Source organism: Phlebotomus argentipes, unplaced genomic scaffold (assembly GCF_947086385.1).
Source record: "Phlebotomus argentipes unplaced genomic scaffold, Phlebotomus argentipes genome assembly scaffold_18, whole genome shotgun sequence".
Lineage (NCBI taxonomy): Eukaryota > Metazoa > Arthropoda > Insecta > Diptera > Psychodidae > Phlebotomus > Phlebotomus argentipes.
The window spans coordinates 8,741,983-8,769,005 of NW_026776177.1; the positions used below are offsets into that span (position 1 = coordinate 8,741,983).

The 27,023-nt window shown below is 45.4% G+C and overlaps 6 protein-coding genes across 15 annotated transcripts in view; 2 read left to right on the top strand and 4 right to left on the bottom strand.

Moving 5' to 3' along the window:
• Positions 1 to 60: 60 nt before the first annotated feature.
• LOC132260980 (purine nucleoside phosphorylase) lies at positions 61 to 2,001 on the bottom strand. The gene is made up of 3 exons (XM_059759431.1): positions 1,591 to 2,001; positions 462 to 1,028; positions 61 to 397 (listed from the first exon to the last, which is right to left on the bottom strand). Exons 1-3 carry the CDS (start codon positions 1,677 to 1,679, stop codon positions 118 to 120), a joined length of 936 nt encoding a protein of 311 aa, XP_059615414.1. The 5' UTR covers positions 1,680 to 2,001; the 3' UTR covers positions 61 to 117.
• Positions 2,002 to 2,613: 612 nt separating this feature from the next.
• LOC132260975 (neurabin-1) lies at positions 2,614 to 20,152 on the bottom strand. Of its 10 annotated transcripts, none has more exons than XM_059759429.1 (16): positions 19,832 to 20,152; positions 17,407 to 17,575; positions 13,875 to 14,944; positions 11,086 to 11,887; positions 9,911 to 9,931; positions 9,159 to 9,663; positions 8,384 to 8,844; positions 8,132 to 8,318; positions 7,792 to 7,845; positions 7,343 to 7,552; positions 7,103 to 7,273; positions 6,819 to 7,038; positions 5,892 to 6,504; positions 5,186 to 5,325; positions 4,348 to 4,580; positions 2,614 to 3,863 (listed from the first exon to the last, which is right to left on the bottom strand). In XM_059759429.1, exons 3-16 carry the CDS (start codon positions 14,866 to 14,868, stop codon positions 3,585 to 3,587), a joined length of 4,890 nt encoding a protein of 1,629 aa, XP_059615412.1. In that variant the 5' UTR covers positions 14,869 to 14,944; positions 17,407 to 17,575; positions 19,832 to 20,152; the 3' UTR covers positions 2,614 to 3,584. The 10 variants fall into 10 exon arrangements, with proteins under 10 accessions (XP_059615412.1, XP_059615406.1, XP_059615404.1 ...); XM_059759423.1 differs by having other exon boundaries at positions 5,186 to 5,328; XM_059759421.1 differs by having other exon boundaries at positions 6,771 to 7,038.
• A 419-nt stretch (positions 20,153 to 20,571) lies between these two features.
• On the bottom strand, positions 20,572 to 22,260 carry LOC132259629 (YTH domain-containing protein 1). Its single transcript, XM_059757338.1, has one exon. It carries the CDS (start codon positions 22,159 to 22,161, stop codon positions 20,782 to 20,784), a length of 1,380 nt encoding a protein of 459 aa, XP_059613321.1. The 5' UTR covers positions 22,162 to 22,260; the 3' UTR covers positions 20,572 to 20,781.
• A 130-nt stretch (positions 22,261 to 22,390) lies between these two features.
• On the bottom strand, positions 22,391 to 23,293 carry LOC132259029 (ER membrane protein complex subunit 7 homolog). The gene is made up of 3 exons (XM_059756564.1): positions 22,926 to 23,293; positions 22,587 to 22,862; positions 22,391 to 22,526 (listed from the first exon to the last, which is right to left on the bottom strand). The coding sequence occupies exons 1-3, from the start codon at positions 23,229 to 23,231 to the stop codon at positions 22,404 to 22,406; spliced, it is 705 nt and encodes a 234-aa protein (XP_059612547.1). The 5' UTR covers positions 23,232 to 23,293; the 3' UTR covers positions 22,391 to 22,403.
• A 1-nt stretch (position 23,294) lies between these two features.
• On the top strand, positions 23,295 to 25,322 carry LOC132259028 (conserved oligomeric Golgi complex subunit 6). The gene is made up of 2 exons (XM_059756562.1): positions 23,295 to 23,444; positions 23,502 to 25,322. Exons 1-2 carry the CDS (start codon positions 23,385 to 23,387, stop codon positions 25,290 to 25,292), a joined length of 1,851 nt encoding a protein of 616 aa, XP_059612545.1. The 5' UTR covers positions 23,295 to 23,384; the 3' UTR covers positions 25,293 to 25,322.
• Positions 25,323 to 25,375: 53 nt separating this feature from the next.
• Positions 25,376 to 27,023, top strand: part of LOC132259339 (serine/threonine-protein kinase N) — a 28,635-nt gene continuing 26,987 nt past the window's right edge. The window contains exon 1 of the mRNA XM_059756924.1: positions 25,376 to 25,823. Within this exon, the coding sequence (XP_059612907.1) occupies positions 25,800 to 25,823 (24 nt within the window). The 5' untranslated portion in view covers positions 25,376 to 25,799. The remainder of the gene's footprint in view (positions 25,824 to 27,023) is intronic.

Here is a 27,023-nt window from a genome sequence, read left to right on the forward strand (position 1 = left end):
ATTTGGACTCACAGGCCTTTAGAGAATAATTTCAGGCAAGAGTGCCATAAAGGTCGCCAATTTCCAAGCACATTTAATTTATTGTCTCTCTTGCGAATTTAACATTAAGAATTTGTTTCACTTTGCAATTTCCGTCGCCATCCTCTGCACGAGATCGCACAAGACACGCTGCCGGATCTTTCCCACCTCCACGACCTCCTCATGGCAGGCCTCCTCCTGCTGCCCATCATAATCAAAGACACACTTATTGGTGATCAAGCTGATGGCGAAGACCGTCAGGTTGCAATGCTTGGCCATGACGACTTCATGCACTGTTGACATCCCAACTGCATCGACGCCCAGAATCTTGAGCGCGCGCAGCTCAGCTGGAGTCTCGTAGTTGGGCCCGGCCAGACATCTGCAAACAGCCAGCATGAGATAACAGAGAGCGAGTCAATCGATAATCATGGTGTGTGACTTACGTGTAGACACCCTCATGCATCTCATTGGCGATTCCCATCTCAGTGCCGATCCTCTTCGCCATGGCGCGCAACTCTGGCGTGTAGGCGTTGTTCATGGCGGGGAAGCGAGGTCCGAAACGCGGATCATTGGGGCCCAGGAGGGGATTGAGTCCCGCCATGCCCATGAGATTGAGATGGTCCTTGATCACCACGATATCGCCGACGTTGTAGGCTGAATTCAGCCCACCAGCAGCGTTCGTGATGATCAGATGGGTCACGCCTGATAACTTCATGACCCTGATGGGCATGGAGCACTTCTCCAGCGAGTGTCCCTCGTAATAGTGGAATCGGCCCTGCATGCACATCACGGGGACGCGATTCAGCTGGCCAAAGACCATTCTGCCAGCGTGGCCCTCGACTGTGGTGGACGGAAAGTAGGGGATGTTCTCGTAGTCAAACACGTCCACGTCAGTGAGACTCTCCGCCAGAGTCCCGAGACCGCTGCCACAGATGATCCCGATCTTTGGGCGGTACTTTGTCTTCTCCAGCAGATGATCAGCGATCTCCTTGATCATCTCATAGGGATATCTAACGATAAAAAAATCATTGGTGATAATAGACAATGCCTAAAAATAAAATCTAAGTTGGACGGGCGTGGTTTAAGAGTGGGCGTGACAAATAGTAAGAAGAGAGAACATTGCTGAGTTAAACACAGCCTACGATTGTATTGAGATCATTTATCATAATTTGCCGAGAGTATTTCTTTTTCTTCAATTTCCTGGTCACATGATCAAATCACGTTATCAATTGCACTTACCGCCAATTGGCAGTTAATTGGCCGATCTCAGTGCAGAGCAACACATCTCAATTGGTATATCGCGCTATGTAAAAGTCAAGGCAATTTGGCCACGTGCACGACAACTTCCTGCGTGCGACCTTAACACCTCTTCAATGGGGAAATATTGACAACTGGCGCGCAGAGTTGTTTTGCTAAAGATCACTGGCAAATTTTGCACTGCGCCTCGTAATCACTTTCCATTTGACCCCTTTCCAACTCCTCAAGATTAAACTCTCGGAAAAAAATATTTAAACTGGAAATTTTCCTAATGACCAACAGATAAATTATTTTGGGGAAGTATTTAGCACTTACAGCTCCTCTGGCTTCTGGCTGTTTGGGCTGCGAGATCTCTCGCTGGTGCCATTCCCATTGATCACTTTGCCGTTCGTGGTGTTGGTCATTGTTGTGAATTCTTGTCCGCGTCCTTCTCAATCGCCCAGGAATAGTTGTGTGATAATCTCAGGAGTTTCGCGCGATCACTTTGGAATCTTCTCCAACTGCTTCGCTTGCGCACTCTGATCACAGAAAATATTCTCTCAACTTGTTCGCTCGACTGCTCGGAAGCAACTAACTAAAGTGTCTCGAGCTTTTATGAGGAGATCCTTGGAATCAGCTGGCTCACATTGACGCGCGCACTTCCATTGATAAACTGTCCGCACGAGAATCAACTACAAAACACAGCGCTGCTCTCGCTGATAAGACAGCAGAGCCACACAAATATATGCTCTACTTTTTTCACTTTCAAAATAATAAACACACGAGATAAATCAATGTTTTTCGGGATTTTTAGGTCTCCAATCCGCACTATTTCCACGCGAGTGCAGCGCGAAATCACATTTGTCGCCATGCGACTTTCGCCATTTGAGTCGCATGTGAAATTTCATAAGATTCCCGCGTGATAAAGCCACTCAGTGGAATTCAATTGATTGATAAACAAATATAAAATTGAAATCAGTGAAGCAGAGTCGAATATCCAGAATCCAGCGGATCCAAAGGTTCAATAATTGGGGGCTCGGGCAGCGATTCATCGTCGATCAGTGAGAAGAGGTCCTGAATTCCATTCGACGCCACAATCACAAATATTATTGAGATAATGCGCGCGATGAGAGTGAATAAGACAAACAAGTGTTGATTTTTTCCGGGATCCCCGCTTTGTTTGCGTGTGATCAGTCTCTGCTTGATCCCCCTCGTGACCCCTTATCAGTCCATCTTCCTTTCGTTCTGCTGCAATCACTGGCATTTCCAACCAAAGTCAAGATTATAAATAGTTCATTGAATCTCTCATTGATTATACTTTCTGAAATGTCTTATTATTCGTCTCCTTGATTTTCTCTCTCTCTCTCTCTCTCTCTCTCTCTCTCTGTCTCTCGTCATTTTATAATATTAATCAATCTCAACTACAATTTGTTTTTAATGTAAAAAAATCATACTCTCACTGCGTATCGTTTGCATTCAAAAATGTTTTCTCAACTCTTCTCGCCATTCGACAATAGGATTACACATAATCTCATAGGTTAAAATTTAAAATACTTCTCTAAGCCTTGCTAAAATGCATTTTATGTAATAATTTAATTGTGAATTTGTAAAAGGAAGAGGAGGGAAAACAACTATTTAGAGTTTCGAAAATCTCACTCAATTTGCCCTACTAAAAAGGATATTTAAATAATCACAAAATTTACACAATTGCCTGCTATCCGCGCATTTATCATTATTATACTGGAAAACTAACACTACCAACTATAAATTAATTTGTTAACGTATAAATTAAATAAATACGGGAATGTAAATTTTTGTAAATAAAAATTTATCTCCTCGATTGATCATTTTTTTTTAATTCTGTAGTTATGTTTTTTTTTCTTTTTTCTCTAATAAGATTATCATCGGTATTTTTTCACATAGATTAAATATTTATAATTGTAGTATTTTTTTCTTGTTATAATCCACCCTTCTATTCCTTCTGTTCTCGTAAAAGTTAGAATAAATTTGTTTATCATAAAATTTGACACAGTTCATTGTTCATAAATTGTAACGTTTACATTTTTCATTACCCATTGTTTTATGCTCTCCTAAAATTCTGCCATTTTACCGGTCAGTGACATTTTGTGAAACTACATTGAATAATTATATTTAATTAAAATCGGCCAACAAATATCGGCCAAGAGACAATTATTGCCTAAAAATTACTAATACTCTTCTCTCAACTCTGTAAATGGTTTGTGTAAAAAGTCCTCAAATGCAGAGACAGACAAATCAACAAATGGGTCAGAAATTACATATACAATACTAGAAATGAGTCTTTCGCGTTCTTATTTCTTCTTGTTGGCCGCCGCGGCCGCCTCCTTTTCCGCCTTGCGCAGCTGCTTCTCGTGCTGCTTGCGCGTCTTCTCCTGCTGCTTCCGCTCCTTCTCGATCATGTTCTTCAGCACCTTCAAGTGTCGCTTGAGCTTGGACTTGTCATCGCCGGCGACGCCGAGAATCTTGAAGTCACGCGAATCCAACTGCAGCAAAGCGCCGCCCTCAACACCACACTCAATGAACTTCTCTGTGTGATGCTCCAGTCCCAGAGCCATCAGCCACTGGCAAACCTGCCAAGAGAGCGGAGGTTAAATGAAGATAAGCAACGCAATGAGCTGCACTTATGTCGTGAGACAGTAATAATAGTGAATACGGCCCAGAGAGCACTGATTTTATGAGTTTGAGGAGAACAAAGAGCTAAATTCCAGGTGAAATGCTTGCACGACAAACTATTGATGACCAAATATTGCGCAAATGAGTAAAATAGTGAAACTTTTATGTACCTATCGCCGTAAATTTCAAATGAATCAGATATAAAATCATATGTAGCAAGAAAATCAAAGTACAGTGTTTCGAATGAATCAGTCCTTGAATTTCCAATTTTACTTCCAATTCTTCTGTGATTCATATTTATTTCGGCGCTAACAACATGCATTTATCAAAGAAAAGATCCACGCAACCGTGAAGGTTAATGCGACAAAACATTTCCAAGAAAAAGTCTCTTATCTTTTCAAAAATAAAAATATTTCAAGAACGACTGTTAAAATATCTTACTTGCTCCCTTGACCACTGGTGAACTGGTCCATTTTGCCAGTTGTGCGACGCCTTGCTCTTCTGCAGGCTGGAGAAACTGCCACTGGAGCCGCTGAGATCGAGCGTCCGATTGGGCGAGTGCGCGCCCGGAGACGTCGATCCCGAGCTGATGCTGGACGGTGACGGTGGTCCCTGCTGTTGCTGCCACGGCACAGTTCCGGGCGGAGAGAGAGTCTTCGGGAAGATGTTTTTCACTGCAAGACAATCCAAAGAGAAGATGGAAAATCACTCAATTGCACCTTAAAGTGCCATTGCAATCCATTTGACTACAAATTCTCAAAAAGTACACATATTATACAACTTTCTGGTGCAAAGGGGAAAAGAACAAACCAAAAAAATAAATAGCACGAAGAGGGTGAGAAAACAACATCGTGAAGAAGCTGATTGCAAGGGAAAATATATACCAATAGAAATTCGTGCAAGTGCTTTTTGCGCAGACAGAGTGAAAATTTGAAGAGGAAAAACCACCAAGAAAATCAACACACAAATATAGAAAACACAGGAAGAGGCTAGAAAAGACACCAAACAAATTCAGTAGTAAATTCAAACAATATGAAAAAAACAACATCATAATGAAAAATAAAACACGACCAATACGACAAAAAATGTGTGTGTAAATTCCAACGAAAAAGAAAACCTCTGCATTGCAATTTTCAGGTCTGCTTGCAAGTAATGTCAAATAAAAGGAAAAACTGTGTCTTGCTTCTTTTGCACGATCTTTTCCACTCCTTCTTGAGGAAAGGGAAAAGTCTCTCTTTTTTTCTCTCCAAACCACACACACACACACGCTTCTCTTTACCTCTTGGCTGTGCCTCATTGACCGCCTGTCGTATTTCAACGAGCAAATTCTGTGTTAAAATCGCCGTGGGATTTTGTGGTCGACTTATTTCTGCATAATTATCACAAGATTCTCTCGACGAATTATCGCTTCCACCTCGTCTACTGCGAGAGAGATGAACAGAGAGTGTGGATTTGGAATTGGGCGGGCGAGGATAGAGAAAAAACGTGTGTTAATAAATGCGATTCTTAATGGCCAAAAATCAGAGTCATCGGAAAAAAAGAGGAGAAATAGAGTCACAACAGCCACAATATCACTCTCAAAGCACATTCTCCGCACACACTTTGATAATGATGGGCAGAGTGGTAAAGTTATTAATTTGGACTGGGTGGAATTGCGTTGGAAAACTCGCGGCAGCAATTTTCAATTACATCAAAATACACCCAATTCCTGTGCGCGACACATCAACGATAACAGACATCTAATGAGCAATTAGCTGAAAATAGATTAGCTGTCTTTTTTACAATGTTTTCACAATGCTACTTAATAAAGTGGCGACTATCAAGACTTGGCAATATTCATGATGTTCGCCAAATTTTTCACGGCTTTCTCACTCGAGAATAAAATAAATTGATATAATTTCAAGTGACAAATATAGGACAAATGTAACGAAATGGCAAATTATAATTGCTGCCATGAGTTCCGCAATTGGACATTTTAGAGGCACCTTTCGCGTTTTGTTAGCACTTGATTGAGCTGCTCAGTGAAGGAGGACGGCGGCCGGAGACCCTTGCGTCGCACCGGATACATCCAGCTGTCCGATGCGTTTCCACTGTCGCTCAGCTTCTCGCTTGATCCGCCCAGGATGCTGTCGTACGAACTGCTGAGCTCACTGGCATGCGACACGGAAGACTCAAAGACACTCCCGCTCGGCTTGAATGTGCTAACAGACGTGGTGTGCGCCGTTGAACTCCTGTCCTTCTGCACCTGGGCGTACAGGGGCGACGATTGCAACTCGGCGATCGCCACGGGCGCCAGATTCGGCGTCAAGACGGTCGTCGGCGTGGACGAAGTCGTGGGTGGCGAGGGCGACAGAGAGACCGGCGGCGGTGGTGGCGGAACGGCAGGAATCTCCTGGTAGATGAGATTCGTCGCGGCATAGTGACTCACAACGGGATTCTCCTCCACAACCAGCGGCGAGGCATCCGACTGGGACACCGAAGTGGACTGTGTGCGCTCCTCCTCGTCCGTCGTCTCGTCGAGAGCGCAATCGGAACTGCTGCTGCTCAGGCTCTTCTTACCTGACGGCAATTGGCGCTTCGAAAGCCCCCCTCGCGAAGCTGCAAAGAGAACCACACACACAAATTCCAGCGACTTGCCCATCTCCCTCAACCCGCTCATCAACACGACGCCAAATTGCACCTCAAATCGCTTCAATCCCCCAACTAAATCACGTCTCTCATGCCCAACGACACACAGAGAGAAAGAATTTGTAGTCAAAAAACAACAGTGAGCGTGGAGAGGTATAAATATTGTTCGCCACAAATCAACGATGGGGAAATTATAGAGAATATAGAGAGAAATTAATGTTAAAAATTAAACTCACAGGAAGAATTTAACACATGCAGATAGCTCTTGTTGGCTGTTCTCTCACCTAATCCGCTCTTGCACTTGTTCGCCGAATTATCCAGCAGTTCGTGCTGCGGAATTGCCGTGTCCAACTCATCCTTCAGCGGCAACTTCCTCTCCACCGTGGCAGTCTTCTCGCCCTCGCCCTCAATCGACACATCTGAGATCTCCGTGTCAGACAGCTCTGTGTCCAATTTGGGAAAGAGCGGCTTTGGCGGTTGCTTTCGAGACATTTGTGGTGTTAACTGCAGAATGCGAAATTAGTCAAACAGAAGCCCACTAAAATGGAAGTCCGGCGGAAGCTTTTACCTTAAGACTTGCACTTTCGTAGGGCAAAAAGACGGGGAAGCCCGCCTTCCTCTGTGTGGTCTCCAGCTCCTGCTCTAAAGATATCACACGGTCCTTCAGCTTCTTCACCAGAGCATTGTATTCCGTGTCCTTCTCCTGCAGGCACTGCAGATAGAACTCCTCTCGGTGGATCTGCAGAATTGCATCATCATTATCACCGCATTTTATGCACGATAAATACAACCAAAAATAGAAACCCACCAACTCAATCTCCCTCTGCTTGAACTCCCGAACAATTCTCTTAGCCTTCATGTATTTTTTATCCAGGACAGAGTATTGTGCCTGAGACTGTTGAAGCATGCTCTGATAGTTTGTCGACTCCTTCTTGGCATTCACCAACTCCTGCTCCGTCTGTCTCAGTCTTTCATTCAGCAATTCCGTCTCACTTCCCGTAGATTCCAACTTAATGAGCTGCAGATGACAATCAAAGGGAAAAATTGCTGAATTACTGAACTTTCTGGAGCACATTTGCAATTCATGCAAGTCACAGAAAAACACCCTCAATTTTCCATGTGCCGAAAAGACTTCTTTTGCACTCTCACTACAAACCTTGACACTCAAAGTAAATCGGTAAAGGCCAGAAATATTTTTTTTCTTCCTCTTTTTTTTAAAAAGCACAGTTAAAGTGGCACACAAACAGTGAAACTTACCTTTTCTCTAGTGACCATAAGTTCTCTTTCAATACTGAAATACTTCAATTGGCTCTGAAAAAAGTGGATCAACAGAAAACATAAAAGAACACGCATATAATTGTGTCTAAAAATAGCACACAACAAAAATGTACTATAAATCAATTTTGCAGCAACGGCAAATTAATCAAACACTCAAATATAGACAACTATTAAGTTAATCAAACTATAGATATTGTTATTCAAGACAGAAACACACGAGCTTTACCGCTTTGTGCTGCATTGTCCAGGACAAAATAGCAATATAAGATCAGTTTAGAATGTTTTTCTCAATTAATGCAAAACCATTCATCAAACTCACCTCTTGAAGAAGCCTCTTTAGGGATTCCACCTCCTGCGAATGCGTTGCTTCTGCATCGAAGAGCGACTCCATGGCAGCCGTTGGACTCATTGGTCCTTCACACACACTCGAATTAGCCGAAGCCGGAAGTGTTGAGTCATCAGAGTGTTCAGACACTCGTCTAAACTTATCATCTTGCTGCTGCTTCCTGCAAAATCAAGCTCACAATGTCAATTCACTGTCTATCTCATAAAGCACTGGCAAAACACCTACACTTTTAGCCTCTCCTCCTTCTCCTTGTCCGCCTGGAGACTCTGCCGGATCAGCTGCGCCACCTCGGAGTTCTGCGGATCCCTCTCGCGCCCAATGGAGAACTTTACCAATCCGGAAGTGTTTCGCAACACCGACGCCGCATAGGCCTGAGTCACACCGACCAAACTCTTCCCGTCCACCTCGATAATTTGATCATTGACCTGAATGCGTCCATCACGCGCCGCAGCACCATTATCTGTGATTGTCTTCACAAATATGCCCAACTTCTCCAGTCCGGCGTCCGCGCCCACGCCCATGCCAATAATACTGAGGCCCAAACCCTCGGGACCCTTCATCAGTTCCACCGGGAATACGTCCATCTTCTCCACGCGCTTCTCCAGCTCATACTCCGCCGACGCCGCCACCGGATCCACGTCCTCATTGCGGCGATCGTAGTCATTGACCGAATAGGTGGAGAAAACCTGCGAACGAACAACAAAAAAGTGTATTTTGAGCAAAAGAATTAGTGTAACTTCTTTGACCAATAAAATAAGTTTAAAAATTTCACTGATTAAGTCTAGTTTCAAAGTTCCTGACAGGAATTCTTCCCCATAGAAGAAGCTGATGACAATGCCAAGGTTCTTATCCTAATCAGTAAAAAGGATATTAATTTTACCATTTTGGCTTATTTTTTAGAATAAAGACCTAATCCATTAGAGTTATTGGGCCAACAAAAAGAAATTTTCATTACAGCAAATAAATGAAATGGCCGAGAAAAAGGTGAATTCTTAATTACCTGAATCGGTCCCGTGCTGAATTTCACTTTGGAATTGCGCTTCGTGTAGGCCGGATACTCAAGCTCGTCATCCTCATCGTCAGACTCCAGCAGGCCCGGAACCTCCATCCAGAAGTTCCCATCCTCAAAGTAATGCACTCCAGCCTCCACATACACTTCCTTCGCCTTCACAGGCGGATATTCTGGCACGTACGAGTCGTGACTCTCATCCGCCGACACGTCCGCCTCGCCCTCGGCCAGCGATATGACCGATCCAGCCGCGGACTCATCATCCAAATGACTAGATGTCACCTTATTGGTGGCCGTTTCAGTGGCACTCTGCATGGATTCCACTGAGACGAGTGACTCATTCAGCGGATCGCCCTCCGCGTGATTCCCATTGAGGCCATTCACAGGAACCTCTGGCACCGTCTTCAGCGCTTCCACCTCCTGCGGTGGCTGGGATTTGACTGAGAGGAGCGCTTCCACCTCTTTCGCCTGCTCATCTGACAGTATTGATTGTTCTCTATGAATAGAAAGTGCAGCGATGGCGCGAAGAGAGAAAGAGAGGAAAGTGAGTCAGAATTGTTAATCGCAACACAACTTTTCAGGGACACACTTTCATTCTAATACAATATCCCTCGCCATTTAGCCCTCAAAACTAACAATCCGCACCAAACACACACACTCCTCAAGGGAACAACATTCACTGTGTAATAATAACCCAGAGTGAGTATCAAACACAAAAGTAAAGAAATGAAGAATAAACTTACCGAATTTTACTCTCCAAAATCCTGATTATGTTTTTTTTGTGTGTCAATCAGGATTGTGGCAAATTATCCAGAGATATTTACAAGCAAATAAAATGCAGATGATGACAATATGTTGGATGACAATATGATGAAGATTTTTCGGCGAAGCGAAGCAAAAACATGAAAATATTTGTGTTTAAAGAATAAATTAAGAAATCATCAAATCATAATTGAGTATAGAAACATGTATAAGATGTGTAAATAATGTCAAATAATTTCCCAATTTTACCTATATTGCCAGAATATTTAGCTCAAAATTCCCTCTCACAACAGAAACACTACAACATTGTGGAGAACATACAATGAGGAATACAGATTAAACGACACTAAAGAGGAAAATCACAGCAATTGGACGGAAACAGGCAACAGAACAGACTGTTGTAAACAAGCAAAGGTAGCGAGACAGAGAGAAATCTCGTGAAAAAATGCTATTTGCCATGTTTTGTCCCAAGTCCACCCCCACTCGCGCCCAGCGTAAGCATCGCCACTTGGGATCGATAAAACATAGCGCAAATAAAATGCTAAAATAAAAATTGGGTGGGAATTCTTATGTGTTACTCCCCCCCACCACTCTCTCTCTCTCATACCACCCCCAAAAAACGTCCTTCATCGCGCGCGTCCTCCACGAGCCTTCAACCTCGAATAGCCTTTCTCTGTCGCGCGCGCGAAACCTCCCTGAAAAATCCTTGGAGTTTCCCATAACGTGAATTTTCACCCACATTTTCACCACATAACATGCACATGAGAATGTGAGGGAGAATAGAGGTACGAAATCTCCCAATTCAATCAGCAACTATCGTAAGCGCTGTGTGAATAATAAATCAATAGATCATGATTATGGGCGGGGCTTTTACAGGGGCGTGGCTTGCAAATCCTACAATTAAATAGGACTCCTAATATCACGTCACTGAATCACCATGAATTTATTTTCATGGAAAATTCCACACAGTGCATGGGATTTTGTGGTCCACTTTCAACTCAACAAATCTGGGGCAAAGATACATATGTATTTCCCATTCACATCCCATGTCCGCGCAGGACATTCGCAAATGCCGTCACATGATAGTTGCTCAATGAATTAAACACCATCAGAGTGTGAGGGGAAAGAGACACAAAAAAGGGTGGCAACAACTCACCTGGAACTCAAGAGTCTTTCCGCCTCGTCGGCCGTCATTGCATCTGGGATATTTTCATGGTCACTGTCGCTGGCATCGGCAAACTTCACGTCCTGCACATCCAACGGTGGGCCGTCGGACATGGGCGGGGACGGTGGCGGCGGCAGTGGTTTCTGACTCAAGAACACCTCTGGATCCTCAATCACCCCATTCGCCTCGGGTGCCGCGCCGCCAATCAGCGTTGGTCGCGTGGGATCGAGAATACTCTGTGGCGTGTGATAGTCCGTGCTTCCGCTCACCGGCGATTGCACATCCTCCTCCAGCGAATTGGACTTGCTGTCGGCGAATAGTTCATTCGGCGGAGGCAACTCGGGCTTGATGGTGGCGTACACCACTTTGCTGCCTTCAATCTCCATGGGCGGCGGAAAGGGCAGTGGTGGAGGAATGCCGCGTCCCTGTGACATTTGGCCACTGTAGTAGTCATTCTCCTTGTAATCATCGCCCTCGCTGCCATCCGGATTGAGGCGATAGCCCACATCTACGTAGTGCAGTTCGTGCGGCGAGCTCGAGTCGAGGGACGAGGAATCTCGCAGTGATGCTGGCGGTTCCGGTGGCAAGTCGACTGGCAAATCGAAATCATATGGTGGCTTCAGAGGCGCCTTGATTTCCGGCGAGGGCTCATTGAAGCCACCCTCGTCAGTCGATCCGGAAACCGTGGAAATACTCGAAGAACGCACACCGGGAATATTGAGACAAATACTTGTGACACCCTTCAATTGCTTCTGCGCTGAATCCTCTGCATGATCATCGCGAAGGGATTTTCCTACAAAGAGACAACCAAGAAAATTAATTAATCTAGTCGTCTTTCAAATATTTTCTGTTGAACAAAATGAATTTCTCATCCGTAAATTCAATACTACAGAAACAATATTCCCTCCTCAAATCCCTCTTGGCTAATCCAACACTCAATCTAAACGCGGAAGAGGACAAAAAGCTGCTGGAGAAAATTATGAAAGTACTGGACTCTCAGCAAAAGCCCATCATTGAAGTGGCCAGGAAGAGAAACAAATTTCTCGCAACATTAATTACCATCCTCATTGCCGGAGAACATAACATTTCAAAGATGGATATTTACACAAAATTTGACGATGCAAATTTCTCATTCACCGAAGCTAAACTCATGGAACCCTTTGAAAGCCTTGTGCAGCTCTATCGGCTGGAATCCCAAAAAGATACACCAAATATCAAGTGTTCCACAAACTTTGACACTCGCCAAATCAATGACACGGCATCATCTTTCATCTCTCTGGCCATTCACAGTGAAACCGATACTCCTTGGCAAGTTGAAGAGTGAAAAAGAATTAACAAACCTCGGCAATTGATGCAAAATCGACGAATATTGAAGCACATTTTGCATCCAATACACTGTACAACACTTCACAACATTACTCTTGTCCATGAATAAAATAATCCCACAAGTCTTCACTTCTATGTTGTGTCTGAGAAACATGCCATGCACTCGCCTCTGTCATCATTTACCCTTGTACACAAGCAATGTATGAATAATATTATTGAGGAAAGTCACCACGAAATTCTAAATATAATTTTCTACATAGCATTCACTCTTAATATACACTTTAATTTGCGTTACATCACAAATGTCTGAAAGACCGTGGCGTTTGTCTCATTTCGCACGGAGGATCTTGTCCAAGGCAGAACAGAGACCAATTTAGCATCGAACTTTTCTCTATTTTCCCCCTCATTTCCTTTCCTTGCACACACCAAATCACTCCACGCGCATTATCAATTGATTTCAATTTATTCACAAGAGCGCCTCTTGATCGCCCTCTTTCTCTCACTCAATCATCTCTGTGTGATTGTTTAAAAGCAAAGTCTTCGAAACGCAAGAGGACACATTATCTATTAGCCAAACATCGTACAATTAGCAGACTCTACAAAAAATCTGCCAAATCTCAAGAGACGCGCGGCAAAGAAAGCGAAAATGTGGGAGTTTAGTGATGTTGTGTGATGGGTGTATAAAAAATCCACAGTTGAATGACTCTTTAATACATTTTCCCACATATTTCCCGCTCATAAGCAACTGAATCACAACTTCAATCTCAGTGCAATATCATAAAAACACACACACTTTCCGTGGTCACACAAATCATCCGAAAAACACTCTTGTCTTTGAGGACAACAAGGAAATATTTGCAGACGAAACGCAATCTTCGCACGATTATCCTCAATGGAGCAACAGACGGAGACTAAAATACATGATCAGCATCTTCGTCGGCTTTGCCAAGAAGCGATCTTCTGAGTTGCGCGCTAGAATTTATTGGGGAGATCTTTGTTTTGCTTCTCCAACACTCTCTCAATTGAGACACTTATTTTTTTCTTCTTCTTTTCATGTGGAAGCACTTCAGCAAGCATAAGAATTTTATGCCGCATCGAAATATGAACTTCAATTCTCTCAACTTTTTTTCATGTGCAAATAAATTTCTATCATTCCTCTTGCGAGATTCGAGGCATTTCTCTGATAGAAATATTTCCTCACACCGGAAATAACATCAAGTCATCGAAGAATGGAACACACTTCGCGCCCCCTTCCAGACACATATGCACACACGCAATGAGAAACTTATTTATATCCACAATAGCTGTGAACATTAAAAAAGGCCATTTCGCCTCCCTCACTATTTAAATCTCTGGAGAGAGAGAGCATCTCGAGAAGGGGGAGAAATTGAGATGTTCTGAGAAATTCAAGGGGAATATTGCACACTTTTTGGGCACAAGCCTGTGTCTCTCACCTGCATCCAATTTGTCTAACTTCTCATTCGACTCATTCTCCTGCTTCTCGTCCTCCGTGTGAATGGGGCTGGTGGGCCCGGACGATGCACTGGCCAGCGGACTGGAGGTAGAGCTGAGCCCACAGGCTGGTGACACCACGTCAGACTCATTGCTCATGCTCATGGCTTGGTCCGGCTCTGGCGGCGGCTCAATCAGCAGATCCGTTGACTTCTTGCGTCGCTTCTCCGGAATGTCATCCTTGATCTTTGATCTGGCAGGACTAGAACTTGCCATCTGCCCAGCGCCCGGCGATGACGGCGGACTCTTGTACATCTGTCCAATCGACGGACAGCGCGTTGGACTGCTGACAGAAGTGGGACGCGTGAAGCGTGGCTTGATGTCCGGATAGGGGCTGGGATTCGCCTTGGGCGACTCCTTGAGCACCTCCGCCGAGATTAGTCCTGTGCCAGGCACCGTCCGGATGATATCACATCGATTCGGATCACTATTGTAGCGTGTTGTTCGCGTCTTTGAGAAATGCGATGTCCAATTCTTCTGCTTCTCAATCAATTCGCGCGAATTGAACTTCCTCTCCGGCTTCTCAGGCTTCTCCGGCTTCTCCGCACTCTTCAATCGACTCACATTGTGAATCTTCGTCGTGTCAATCTTCGACACACCATTGGTTATTGTGCCACTGCCACATGTGGCCGCCGTGGGGAATCCACGTGTCCTCTCGGGGCTCATCTCATTGAGATTCTCCTCTCGACTGCCCGAGTTACTCATTTTCACTGAAAACGCCGGCCGCGGAACGCGATTCTCCACGCCCAATTTCTCAAAGAGCGCCCGAGCATTGTTGAAACGCGCCGCATGCGATTCAGTCCTCACCACTGACACCGAAGTCTGTGTCTCTTTGGGATCTTCCATCTGTGCTGACACTTCAATTGGCTTACGCTGAAATATATTGGCAATCTGCGAGACTTTTGGTCCCGACGCCGGATTTATCCCTTTCTCCATTTCACCACCACCGAACACACAACGAATCCGCCTCTCCCGCCGCCAAAGCGCACTCTCTTCGCTCAATGATGCTTTTCTGAAAGAAGAAGAAGAGATAAAATTAGTCAGTCTACATTAAATATATTCTGGGAATCTTCCAGACACACCATCTTTTTTCGGCAAATGTTCCCACAACTATGAAACAACTCTCTACATTTTCTGATAAATTCACCGCTCAAGTCTTGTGATAACAGAATGATAAAAACAAAATGAAACTCCTTCACGAGAAGTGGGAAATTTCGCGTGTAAACTGCAAATCTCTATCTCACCCATAAATCACTCAATTCACAATCCCCGCACAGGTGAACGTCATGGAGACTTTATCTGGCGAAGCACCCAAGTTAGCTCTGTGACGAAGTCACTCTTGGGAATGATAATGAAATTATCAAGACATTCATGGCCAAGGCAATTGTCTATTGCTGCTTGCTCTCAAATTCTTATGCAGAATATCATCATTCGCCATCAATTAAGCCATTCTCTCTACTCTTTTCTGATACTGAAAGTATTCATATGAATACAGTGCGAGTTCAGCGAAAAAATGATAAGATACCATGATATCAAATTCACAAGAAATTACTTCAAACCATTGCCGTGTAATTATCTATTGATAGAGAAATATTATTTCCTGGCTCTTGGTGGAAATTGTGCTCATTCAGTCGTCATAAAGCATGACACTTCTGTGGGCAAGTATTTCACTCGTTCTCCTTGCGTCCGGTGGAAATGCCGCGGGTTTGGGTGAATCCTGCAACGTGAATCATCAACCAACGCCTGTCAATTGCGATCGTGGTCTCCAGTGCACCGAATTCGTGTGTGAGCTGAATAAAACTTCCTGCTTCTTCACGGAACATCTGAATCAGACACAATTTGGCCAATTGCCCACCTGCAATCCCGATGGCACCTTCGCTGCCAAGCAGTGCAAAGGCGACAGAAGCACAGGACGATGCTTCTGCTCTAGTGAGGATGGCGAGAGGATTTTCGGGTGGGAGTGGTGGAGAAGCGCTGAAGAGATGACGTGTGCATGCAGCCAAAAGAGGCACAGCATCGAAAAGGGCGGCCGTCACGACGTCACACTTCACTGTCAGCAAAATGGCAATTATGAGGAGCTCCAGTGTGACAAAGGCACTTGCTGGTGCGCCGATCCGGCGACAGGATTCATCACTGAAGACACCATCGCCGTCCCCGACTCCCTATGGACCCTCCTGCCCTGCTACAATGCCACTTTCTACGGCACACAGTACCTGAGACAGTGCGACAGCGCCGCTCACGCCCAGAGCATCATCAGGAATGCTTTCCGCAAGCGTGGCACCACTCAAGTCTCCTTCTCCAACATCCAGTGCCACTATGACGGCACTTATGGCACTTTCGGCATTGCCGAGGGACAGTGAGTCTCTTGAATTCACTCTTTTTTTGTTGAGTCTCTCAACAGCCATTAAACCGTTCAATTACAGGGCCTTCTGCACATGGCGTGACGGTTCCCGTCTTGGTTCCTTCGCCACCCCCACAAATCAAGTCAATGCCATGGATTGCAGTAAGTCAATTCAACACTTCCTTCCCAAATCACATCACAAACTCACACTTTCCGTCTCAATTACAGATTGCGCTCGAGATCAGAGAATCTTCACCAACAATGGCCTCAGCCTCACGCTGTCTTGCGCTGGCAATGGTAATTACAACAACCTCCAAGATCTCAATGGGGAAATCTTTTGCGTGGACCGTGATGGATTTGTCGTATCGGAACTCTATCCACCTGACACTGAAACCGTTGATTGCACAAAACATTTGTATTACATGCAATAAGAGTTGTATAATTTCATCAATTATATTTTCTCTGTCTATTTCAATTCACTTAATAGCAAAAGTACATTAATAATTTTATATCTCATGCAAATGCCATGAAATCCCATTAATTACCTGTTGAAAATCTCACATGCCTTCTTTCTTTCTCACTCGCCATTGGCTTAATGCGTCGTATCATTAGGAATTTCAACTCATCACTGAGCATGACTTTAAATATAAACTGTGAAATTTGAAGGACTTTCACTGATATAAAGTCCCAGAGGAGAAAACTTCCGAAACTGCGATCCTAAGAGGATTAAGAAAGTAAAAGTCTCTCACTACAATGTACAAATAATACTCTTCTACCTTTTTCGCCACACTCAGTGAAGCGAGAGAAATCTCTTACCAGCTCAAGAATCAACTCTTATCCGAACGAGTGGGAAAAAATAGAATAGAAATAAAGCAGCAATTACCACCACTTGCTTCAATCACGCCATTGTGCGAGGGGCGAAGAAATGGGAAGCAGAAAAAAGCCACATAATGAAGTATACTTCTCATTGAATTACAAAATGATATGAGAAAATTAAAGTGGGATCCTCTAATGCATCTCATGTTGAACAAACATGAATGGTGTTTTTCTTAAGAAATGGACTCAAATGACTTTTCAGGCATTTCTGCACTCTTTCACGCCAAAACCACCCAATAAAGCCGTCAAATGCTCACCTGTGTTTATCCACTCGTCACAGTAATATCCATATGGAAAACTGTTTTGATCTGTGATTCTTCTTCTACCAGAAAATTCCCTAATATTCCATCTCTACTCAAGGACACTCAATTGCTCCTCCGTCTGGAATTGTGTGGCATTTCTTCAGAAGTCTTTTCGTCACTTTTGCTGCAAGAAAGGTGGAAAATACAATTGTGAGAAGTCAGTTTTTTTTCTTTACATTACGTCGAGGGAAGAAAAGTAGAAAGTGAGAAGAGAGTCATAAAGTTCCCTTTCAAGAACCATTCTCTCTCTCGCACTTCACTTTATCGCTTGTTTTCAAGTAAAATCTCTCATAAATGTTCGCTTTCAAATACACAACATTGAGAGACGGTGGGACATTCTTCATCATCAACTCGGGAGATATACACAATTGTTGACTCTCTTTCTCAATAATCTCTAGTTGTGTGTGTCGGGGAGCATTTAGGTTATTGACTGATGATTAGAACAGCGTGGCAAAGAAGCCGGAATTTCCTTTTATGACTCTCGCGCAAGACCATCTCTCTTTCTCTCTCCCCGTCAAATCCCAAACACTTTACATTTACACACTTGTTCTCACAAATTTCCACATTGACCAAGACGTGCGCCTTCAGCAACCAACAATCTCATACCTGAGCGCGAGATAACGGTTAGAGAGTGAATGAAATGAAATTGCTATCAAGCATTAATCGAGTTTTTGAGGAAAGTGAAGGCACAAGAAATCCACGGAGAATCTCACACACATTGTAAAGCATATCTCAATTGAAGGTGGAATAGATAAGATAAAGTAACTGATACCCTTGTTTACAATATAAAAAGACACTCTGCAAGCGTTTTTTTTTCAATTTGCAGCACCGCAACTTCCGATGCCAGAAGTATTGCATATTAATTTTCACAAGATAGACTTGACAAAGCAGAGGAGCGATTTTTTTCTCTCTCTCCCCCCTTTTTTCAAAAGAGAGACACAGAAACCTGTATTCGCGCACTCCTCTCAACATGGAATAGCGAAGCTCGATGAATAAATAATAAATTCTACACTTAAAAAAGGGAACACAAAAAACAATTATCTTTCTCTTGACCGTCAAACTCTTAAGTCCAAGAGATTCTATTTGCAAAAATGTTTTTACTGTGTCCAAAAAACTGTTCAGAAACACTATTTTTGGCTCTTTAGGGGAGCGGCGGGGAATCTGATAAGGATTTTCGTTGAATTTTGAAAAACAGAACGAAAACACACTGCAAGGAAACTTGCTTCCTCAAAATTTAACTAATTTTATACATATTCTTGACATTTCTTAATAATATGCATAAAACAATTCAGCAAGTTTGGGCCAATGTCTGGAAAAATTTAACTTTCCAGTGAAAAATGGGAGAAATTGATTTTCCGGCTTGACTTTTGACTTTTAAAGTTGGTGGACAGAAAAAGCTTTTTAGTAACAAAAGAACAGGAAAAGGACAATTCAGATTCAAAATGAATGTGCTTTTGACTCTTTTTGATAAAAATATAAGCGAAAACACTGATAATTATTTCGCATTCATTCGATATTCGACACTCAGTGAAAAGCACTGCAGCAAATCAAGTTTTTCTTCGTGTAAAATACAAATCAAGCCCGCGAAGTGGGAGAAAAAAGTGGAAATTATCATTAATCGTCACTTTTTGTCACTAAATTCACACAAAAGCTTGTTTTTTTCTCACTCCGCAGCACTTAATAAATTTGATAATATTGCGGTCTGGCAAATGGACAGGAGAGGCCCTCCTCAGGTGGGCTGCAGAAAAGAAATTGCCTGCACTCGCCAGTGAAACGCGAGAAAGTCGTTGGAGTGTTTTTTCTGCTGTCTCCGGCCAAAAATTCCATCTTCTCGCCTCATCTCACCTTCAGTCACAGATCAATAGCCGTCCTGGCACTTCCGGGTGAGGCACGAAGCGTTAAGGGATGGGCTCTTCCTTTCGGGAAGGCACTCTTCTCGCCCTTTTGCGGACTCTCCTTCCAGGAAGAGACACACTGGAATCAGACGTGATTGTGCGCACTTGGGATTTTCGCACGAGGTGCCGCCCAAATACTACAAAATTTCCTCGCATCTTCGCAGCGGAAAAGCCGTCTATGGTTTTGTTTTTCACCGCGCGAGCAACTCTTGTTTTCACCATAGCCACAATGTTCTTGTGTGTCTTTTTCCACTGATTGCGCTGCAAAGTTTCCACCAAATAGCGAATTTATAGAATTTCTACCCGAATAGATCATCAAATTGCGCTGAGGAGGGAAATTCAGTGGGAAAATGCATGTTTTTAGGGCAACATTGGCCGAAATGGATCTAAATTGAGGACTCCAGGAAGTGGCCAGATTCCACTAAATACCTCGCGAAATCTTCTCATTTTCCGGGAGATCCCCTTCGGGACGCCCTTCTGTGTACCTTTGGCACTTGATTCCAGCGCTGTTCCGCGGCAGATGCTGGGCATCCGTGGAGAAAATGGGGAAAAACCTCCCGGGTGGCCTCCTGAGTACCACCCTGTATACGCCGTAGACTGAAAAGTGGCAAAGTGGATGGAAAAATCGATACAGCGGCTGGAAATTGCGGCTTTTCGCACACTCCCTCTGCACAAACACCCAAATTGTTCACCTTTGCACACTACTGGGCACACTTCAGCTTCACTTTTCCACAATTTTCACACGAATCTCTTGTTTTTCCAGCACAATACCCGTCCATAAAACCGCACTCCGTCACATCTCAACTTGTACTGCCCCATCAACAGAACACGACGATCGACAGCCGAGTGCAGCCGACCGGCGGATCGGCACACTGCAAAAACGCGTTCGCGGAGGGGAAAAACTTGACGAAGAAAAACATCGCGACAGGGGGCAAATTTAGCCAAAAACTCTCCGGATAATCCTGGGATAATCGGCTTTTCTCTTTCTCAAATTTAAGACCTTTTCGAATGTTTCGGATGAGTATCAATTAGTAGAATGCCTGTTCGAAAATTTGAATGGTCCCAGATCATCTGACCCTGGCTCTGACCGACAAGGCGAGAGTTGGGCGAGAGTCAATGGCACTTGGGACACTTGACAGACAAATCCACCTGCAAGTAGGACAATCTTGAGAAATGCGCATTTCTCAAGAAAGCGCTAAGAAAACAATTGACAATTATTTTGCATGAATTTAAGAAATCAAAGCTTTATATCATCATTCAAATCGATAGAAATACTCATTAGACATTGATATTAGGAGGAGCGAAACATTGCTTGACTTGGCATCTAAACACCACTCATTTCTTCTCACATTCTGCTTGAGATTTTCACCCCTGCGCCGCCCTGACGAAGCGCCGTCCTCCAGTCGCCTCAAAATTGCCACTGCTTCTGGGTCGATCATCGGCGCACTCTGTAGTTCCGGTGGTGGCTGCTCCTGTCCCGGTACTCGCCCCGATCGCGCTCCCGCTCGCGCGCCCTGTGCCGATAGTCCGGGTGGCGCTCCAGGCCGGCGCGCATGAAGTCCTCCCGCTCGTAGCGGCCACTGTCGTAGGAATGTCGTGGGTACTCGGGCACCGGCAGGCCGTCGTAGTATCGCGGCGGCGGCGGCGGGGGCGGGAGCGCGTCGTAGGGCGTCGGAAGGATCGTGGTGAATCCCGGCGGCGGGGCGTAAGGCATCGGCGGGAGCTGGTGCTGCATTTGGCGCATGTACTTCTCCACGTACGCCTCCGCGGCCGCCGTGCTGGTGGGATAGCGCTCCCACAGCGGCGGCGGCAGCAGTCTGTCCACGCGACTGTACGGAGATCCAGATCTGGCCAATTTGCTGCGGCTCGTCAGATACAACTTCTTGCGCGCTATACCACGCACAACGGGCGGCTGGCGGCCGCGCGGTGCCGGCAAGCCTCGAGGAGGGGGCCCCCGGTAGGCCACCTTGGGGCGGATACCCTTCTCGCGCAAAATCATCGATGTCTCCTTAGATTTGCGCAGGATAGACGTGAGCTCGATGGAGTCATCTTCCGGGAAGAGGCGACACAGCTCGGCTCCCACCTTCGGCTCAATCTCCTGACCATCGCGGCCAATCTTCACAGGCTTCCCATCGTTCCACGGATTAAACAGGTGACCAGTGCAGGTGAAGGAGAGCTCCTTTCGGCAAATCCAGTCGATCTTGAACACTCCTCCCAGCGCCTTCGCCGACAGCCCGTGCGGCAGCACCCAACTAACCGTGGGTCCGTCGTGGCGTGCCTCGGTGTTCATGCGGGCGAAGCCAGCGAAGCGCCCGCTCTCCTTCACCGAGAAGATAAGCAGCACATTTCGACACTCCCGGAAAGCCTGGTTGAGGTTCGCCTCGTTCTGCGGCAGCGTCGCCCACACACTGCGCGCCTTGGACAGCGTCACGTTCTCGGCATTGTTGGACTTGATGACGAAGTATCGCGACTCCCGGAACAGGTAGTTTAGCTTTGTCATGTAGTCATAGGACTTCGGCTGGCTCTTCACGCTGTTCCGCTTCATCGCCAGCACCTTCGTCGGAGCCTTTCGACTCCGTTGCTCATCGTCGTCTGTGGCCTTCTTGGGCGCACCCTTCCGGGCGCTCTGTGTGCGGTTCCGCGCGTTGGGGCTCACGCTCGACTCTGTACTAATGGAACTGATACAGCTGGGCCGATTGTTGGAGTCGCTGGAGGACGCCTCGCTGCGGGTGTCGAAGGTGTCGTCCAGCTGCTGCAGCTGCAGTTCCTCATTGATGTCTGCCTCCTCGTCGTGTCCCAGCGCCAGATCGGCCATTTTACACTTGCAATTTCACCCTGACTGTGTTTATATCGGCCGACGAGAATTTTCACACACGCCAAAACGTCACCCCATCAAAAACTTTCAGAGAAAGACGCGATTAGACATTTGAAAGGCGGCGCCGTGCAATTGTAGCGCTTCGCGACATTCTCAAAATTTTCCTACACCCTTCAAAAAAGACGTCCGACATCTTCCTCGCTCTTATCGTGGGACAAAAATAGACGCATAACATGGAAAATTTAATTATTATTTCTTCGCTTCGCCTGTGATTTTGTGGCTGCTTTCTGCTTATCCTGCTTCTGCTGACCACCAGTGAAGAAGGATGTGATAAATTCGCTCATTTCCGGCATCTCATTAGTCATCTGAAAGTTGAAGAGAAATCAGCAAATTGAGCGCACGAGCCTTCTCTTCCTAGCTTTTACCTTTGACAAATTCAGATTTTCCATTTCCTTCTTCGCCTCCGGGTCAGACATCATCTTGGGCAGAACCAACATGAGCAGCAGAGGGAGGATCATCATGAGAACCATGGGATTGAAAAGGAAGTCAGTGATCTTCCACTGCTCGCGCATTTGGAAATACTTGAACCGCGTGAGCGCCTTCAGTTTCAGCGGATAGGGCACTTGAATGACCTGCGCGGGCTGCACGAAATTCACCTTCCGGGCCCGGAATTTGCCTTTGGGATTAATTTCCACGCGTACCTGGCAACAAGAACACAGCCTTGAATTGCGTCAGAATAGAGACGATCACACAAAGGTACTCACCGACTCGTAAATGTAATCGGCATTGACAATCTCAAGCACGTAGCTTCCGGAGGGGACTCCGCTGATTATGAAGGACCCATCCTCACGCAGGAATCCCAGGGACTCGCCTCCGTTTATGCTGATAACTGTGTCCTTCTGCCATTGACTCTCCGTGTCCGGAAACAACTCAGGCGGATACACTCGTCCCTCAATTGTATACCTACCCTGATCCTCGACCTCTTCTAGGGATACCTCAGCTGCTTGGCCGAAGTTGCAGTAGCCCAGAAGGGTGTGAAAAATCACGAGAAATGCAAAATTTGCCCTCATTGCGGATGCAGAAAATTCTTCGTGATGAGACTGTCAAAATTTACAGGGTGAATTTGAGATGCTTCGAATTGACGGGTTTCCGGCGAACATAACCTCCAAATTGCTTCCGTGGCTCCTAGAAAACTGTGGATTGGGTGTGATTTTCCAGGAAAAATGGATAATATCAGCAATAAATTAAACGCGATCCTTGAGATGAGAATCGACACTGACAAGGTAAAGTGGCGATATATATGGAATTTCAATATTTCACACTTTTACTGTATTTTCTAGGAAGTATTGGAATCTTTGGGTGACCTGGACAACTTCTTCACAGATAACACCGTCCAGACGCGGCGACAACTCCACACTGAGATTGAGAAGCGCAGTCTGAAGATCAATGAAGACTTTCTAGTGTCTTTCAAGGCTGTAAAGCAATCCCTTGATGAGATTTGCGAAGGGATTGGACAGATGAGTGACTCTGTGAACAGTATGAGAGCTCGGTTGAAAGCCACCCAGAGCCAGACACAGGATCTTATTCAGCAGACGAACAGTCTTCAGGAGGAGAGCAATAAGCTACAATTCAGACAGAAGGTGGCAGGAGCCTTCCTCACGCGCTTCCAGTTGTCTTCGGCGGAGCAGCAGATTCTCTGTGGCGGTCCTAGAGATGCTCCGGTCACTGGAGAGTTCTTCACCGTGCTGGACCGTTTGCACGCTATTCACGGCGATTGCAGAGTGTTGATGCAGTGTGGTCATCACACTGCAGCTCTAGATATCATGGATGAGATGAATCTGCTGAAGGAATCCGCTCTGGAGCGTCTCTATCGCTGGACGCAGAACCACTGCAGGAATATTGACGCCAATGAAATTGGTCCACTCGTGATGCAGGCTATGAATCGGCTGCAAGACCGTCCGGTGCTCTTCAAATATGTCATTGACGAGTACGCTACAGCAAGGAGAGCGATTCTGGTGAGAAACTTTATCGACGCGCTGACCGTGGGCGGCCCAGGAGGCAATCCGCGCCCGATAGAGATGCACGCTCAGGATCCCAAGCGGTACGTTGGCGACATGTTTGCCTGGTTGCATCAGGCGATACCTTCGGAGCGCGAGAATCTGCTGAATCTCGTGAAACTCTGCGACCAGACGGACGTCACGGATCAGATTCAAGTGGCTCTGGCCAACATTGCCGATGGCGTGTGCCATCCGCTGGAAGTACGCGTGCAGATGATTCTCAGCGGTGAGAGGCAGACGATTGTCTTGTACGCTGTGGCAAATCTCATCCGCTTCTATCAAGGTGTGATCAATAATGTGGTAAACGGCGGAAATCTGGAAGCGTGTCTGGCCAGTATGCAGCAGAATAGCGAGCAGGCCTATCTAGGCAGTCTGATGCAACAGGTGAAAAACCTCTTGGTCGGGCCCATGGGAACTACCATCGAACCGCCACAGAGCGATTTGGCGCCGCCCAAGAGCGTCTCCATTCTCCTGGGCATCATGAAGGAGATCCTCTCGGTGGCCAGCATGGTAGAGGGCAGGCAATCAGACATAAAGAAGATCGTTTCGTGCGTAATTGATCCTCTGTTGAGGACAATCACAGAGTCTGCGTCTCATCTGCCGACGATAGATATGGCAGTTTACCTTCTGAACTGTCTCTATCAAATGCAGAGCACTCTGGCAATGTACGAGTACATGGAGGAGCGAATTGAGCGTCTCCAGGCACAATCAGATGCCCAGATTGACACCCTCACGTCGGAACAGGCTTCTTCTTTGGTGGCAAATCTCAATTTGGGGCCCATTTATACACTTCTGCAGAGCCACGCTAGTAAATTTGAGGTTGGCAGCTTGAAAATGTTCAATGCGAAACTCGACACATTCCTGGAGAGACCGGATATCCTGCTCCTGCAGCAAATCAACCTGCTGCAGAGCCCTATTCACCGAACAACCGTCCGAAAGAGGTCATTCAACGTGATCATCGCCATTTACCGACAGTTGTATGAGAAAGTTCACGATCCCGAGAATGGGTATGACAGTCCAGAGTCACTCTTCAGCAGATCCCCTGAACAGGTGGCGGAATCACTGACAAGTTAATTTTTTATAGAGAAATTGATGAAATAAAATTCTGATAAATCTTGAATTCGAAGTGTTGCCAGTGGTGCTCCTTACACATGGTGGCGGTAGCATCGCGTGATGACAGACGATTGAGCGACACGCGCGGAATTAATCCGCACTAATCCCTCGAGTTTGTTGACGGTGGATTTTCCTCCCGCATTTTCTTTTCTTATTTTCCTTTCGTCCTTTGGTTTTTCACGTGTGTCGAGCAATGTGATTGTGCGCCTGGACAGTGAGCATCAATTTCCGACCGGTGGTGCTGCAGTTGACGAGAGATTGCGTGCGATCTTGCATTCGCGAGTGTCTTCCAGAGGAACACCTCGATTTCCTGTGTGTGCGCATTTTCCGTCCGTTCGGCACGCGGAGTTTTGCCCCAAAATAGATGGTCTTTGTTTGATGTTGTGAGACGCTGTAATATCGGTGAAGCAACAGGCAACAATTCAACATCGAAGCGCTGATTTTTCACTGCGACTCAAGGACTGCAAGATGGCGTCGGATTCTTACTATCAGGTAAGAAAGTGCGACGAAGAGGCTCTCCGCTGACGGATCGCGAGCGGGTGTGTTTGTTCGCTCACTCCCGCCCGATCACACCCATCCAGACGCCTATTTATAGTATTCATTCACGCCTGAAGACGTGCCCCAACATGGCACAATCAGTGACTCACGGGCGCCTCTCTGCTCTTTGTCACGCATTCCGGAAGGCGAGAGGTTTCTTCTCAAGTTCGAACACCTGTCTCGCCTGACCTCAACGTGCGGCGCGAAAGAGGGAACCTTCGAGACCGCCATCGAAATTGTCCAAATGTTTACCGAATTCTCTGGACCCGACCACAAATCTCATTGTCTACTGGGAAGCTGGAATGGGGCGCAGACAATTAATGTGCAATTATCTGGTCGCGTGGGAATTACGGGCCGACAGCCGAAAAGTCAGGCGGGATTGTTTTGCCATTTCCCGGCCAAAAGTCTCTCTTTCACCATCATTTTGCCCATTTACAGGGATGCAATTAATCTCAATTGCCGGCTGTGGAGTTGCTGCAGAGACAAGGGTTTTTTTTATGGGAATGAGTGACGCAAGAGAGATACGTCTTGTTTAATCGAAAGAGGGTATTCATAAGGCCACTCTCTGTACATTTAAGGACTAATCGAAAAATTGTTGCACAAAAATCACAATCAGCCGATAATTTGAGAATATAATAATTTACTCAAATAATTCAAATGTAGGTACGAATAATGGTTTTAATGGCAAGACAGGCTAAAATGTCTTTATTCACGTCTATTTCTGTTTTAAAATGAATTAAAAAAAATTAAATTTTGAAGGAATTTTCTGTCTAACAAGACAGTTTTATTAGATTCTTTTGGAAAATCTTAAGGCAAGTATGAGTTAAATGGTCTTAATGTGCCTCACTCATTCGTATTAGTTTCCTTTTCTATGTTATTATTCAGATTGTTTTCTGAATGTTGATGAATACAATTCATCATAAATCGCGAGGAATGTTTATCATGCATTTTTCTCCATATCTTAATGACAGATTTATGTTCGAAGCCCACAATTGCATGATAAAATGACAGAATTTCAATTTAATTCCTAGAATATCGTGCGCGCAAAAACTCTTATCGCTCATGTGATAAGCGATAATGGTGTAAAACACGTAATCCAAGGGAATCAAGTGTAAATTTCCCTCTTACCATTGATTTTGATCCGCATGAAAAATC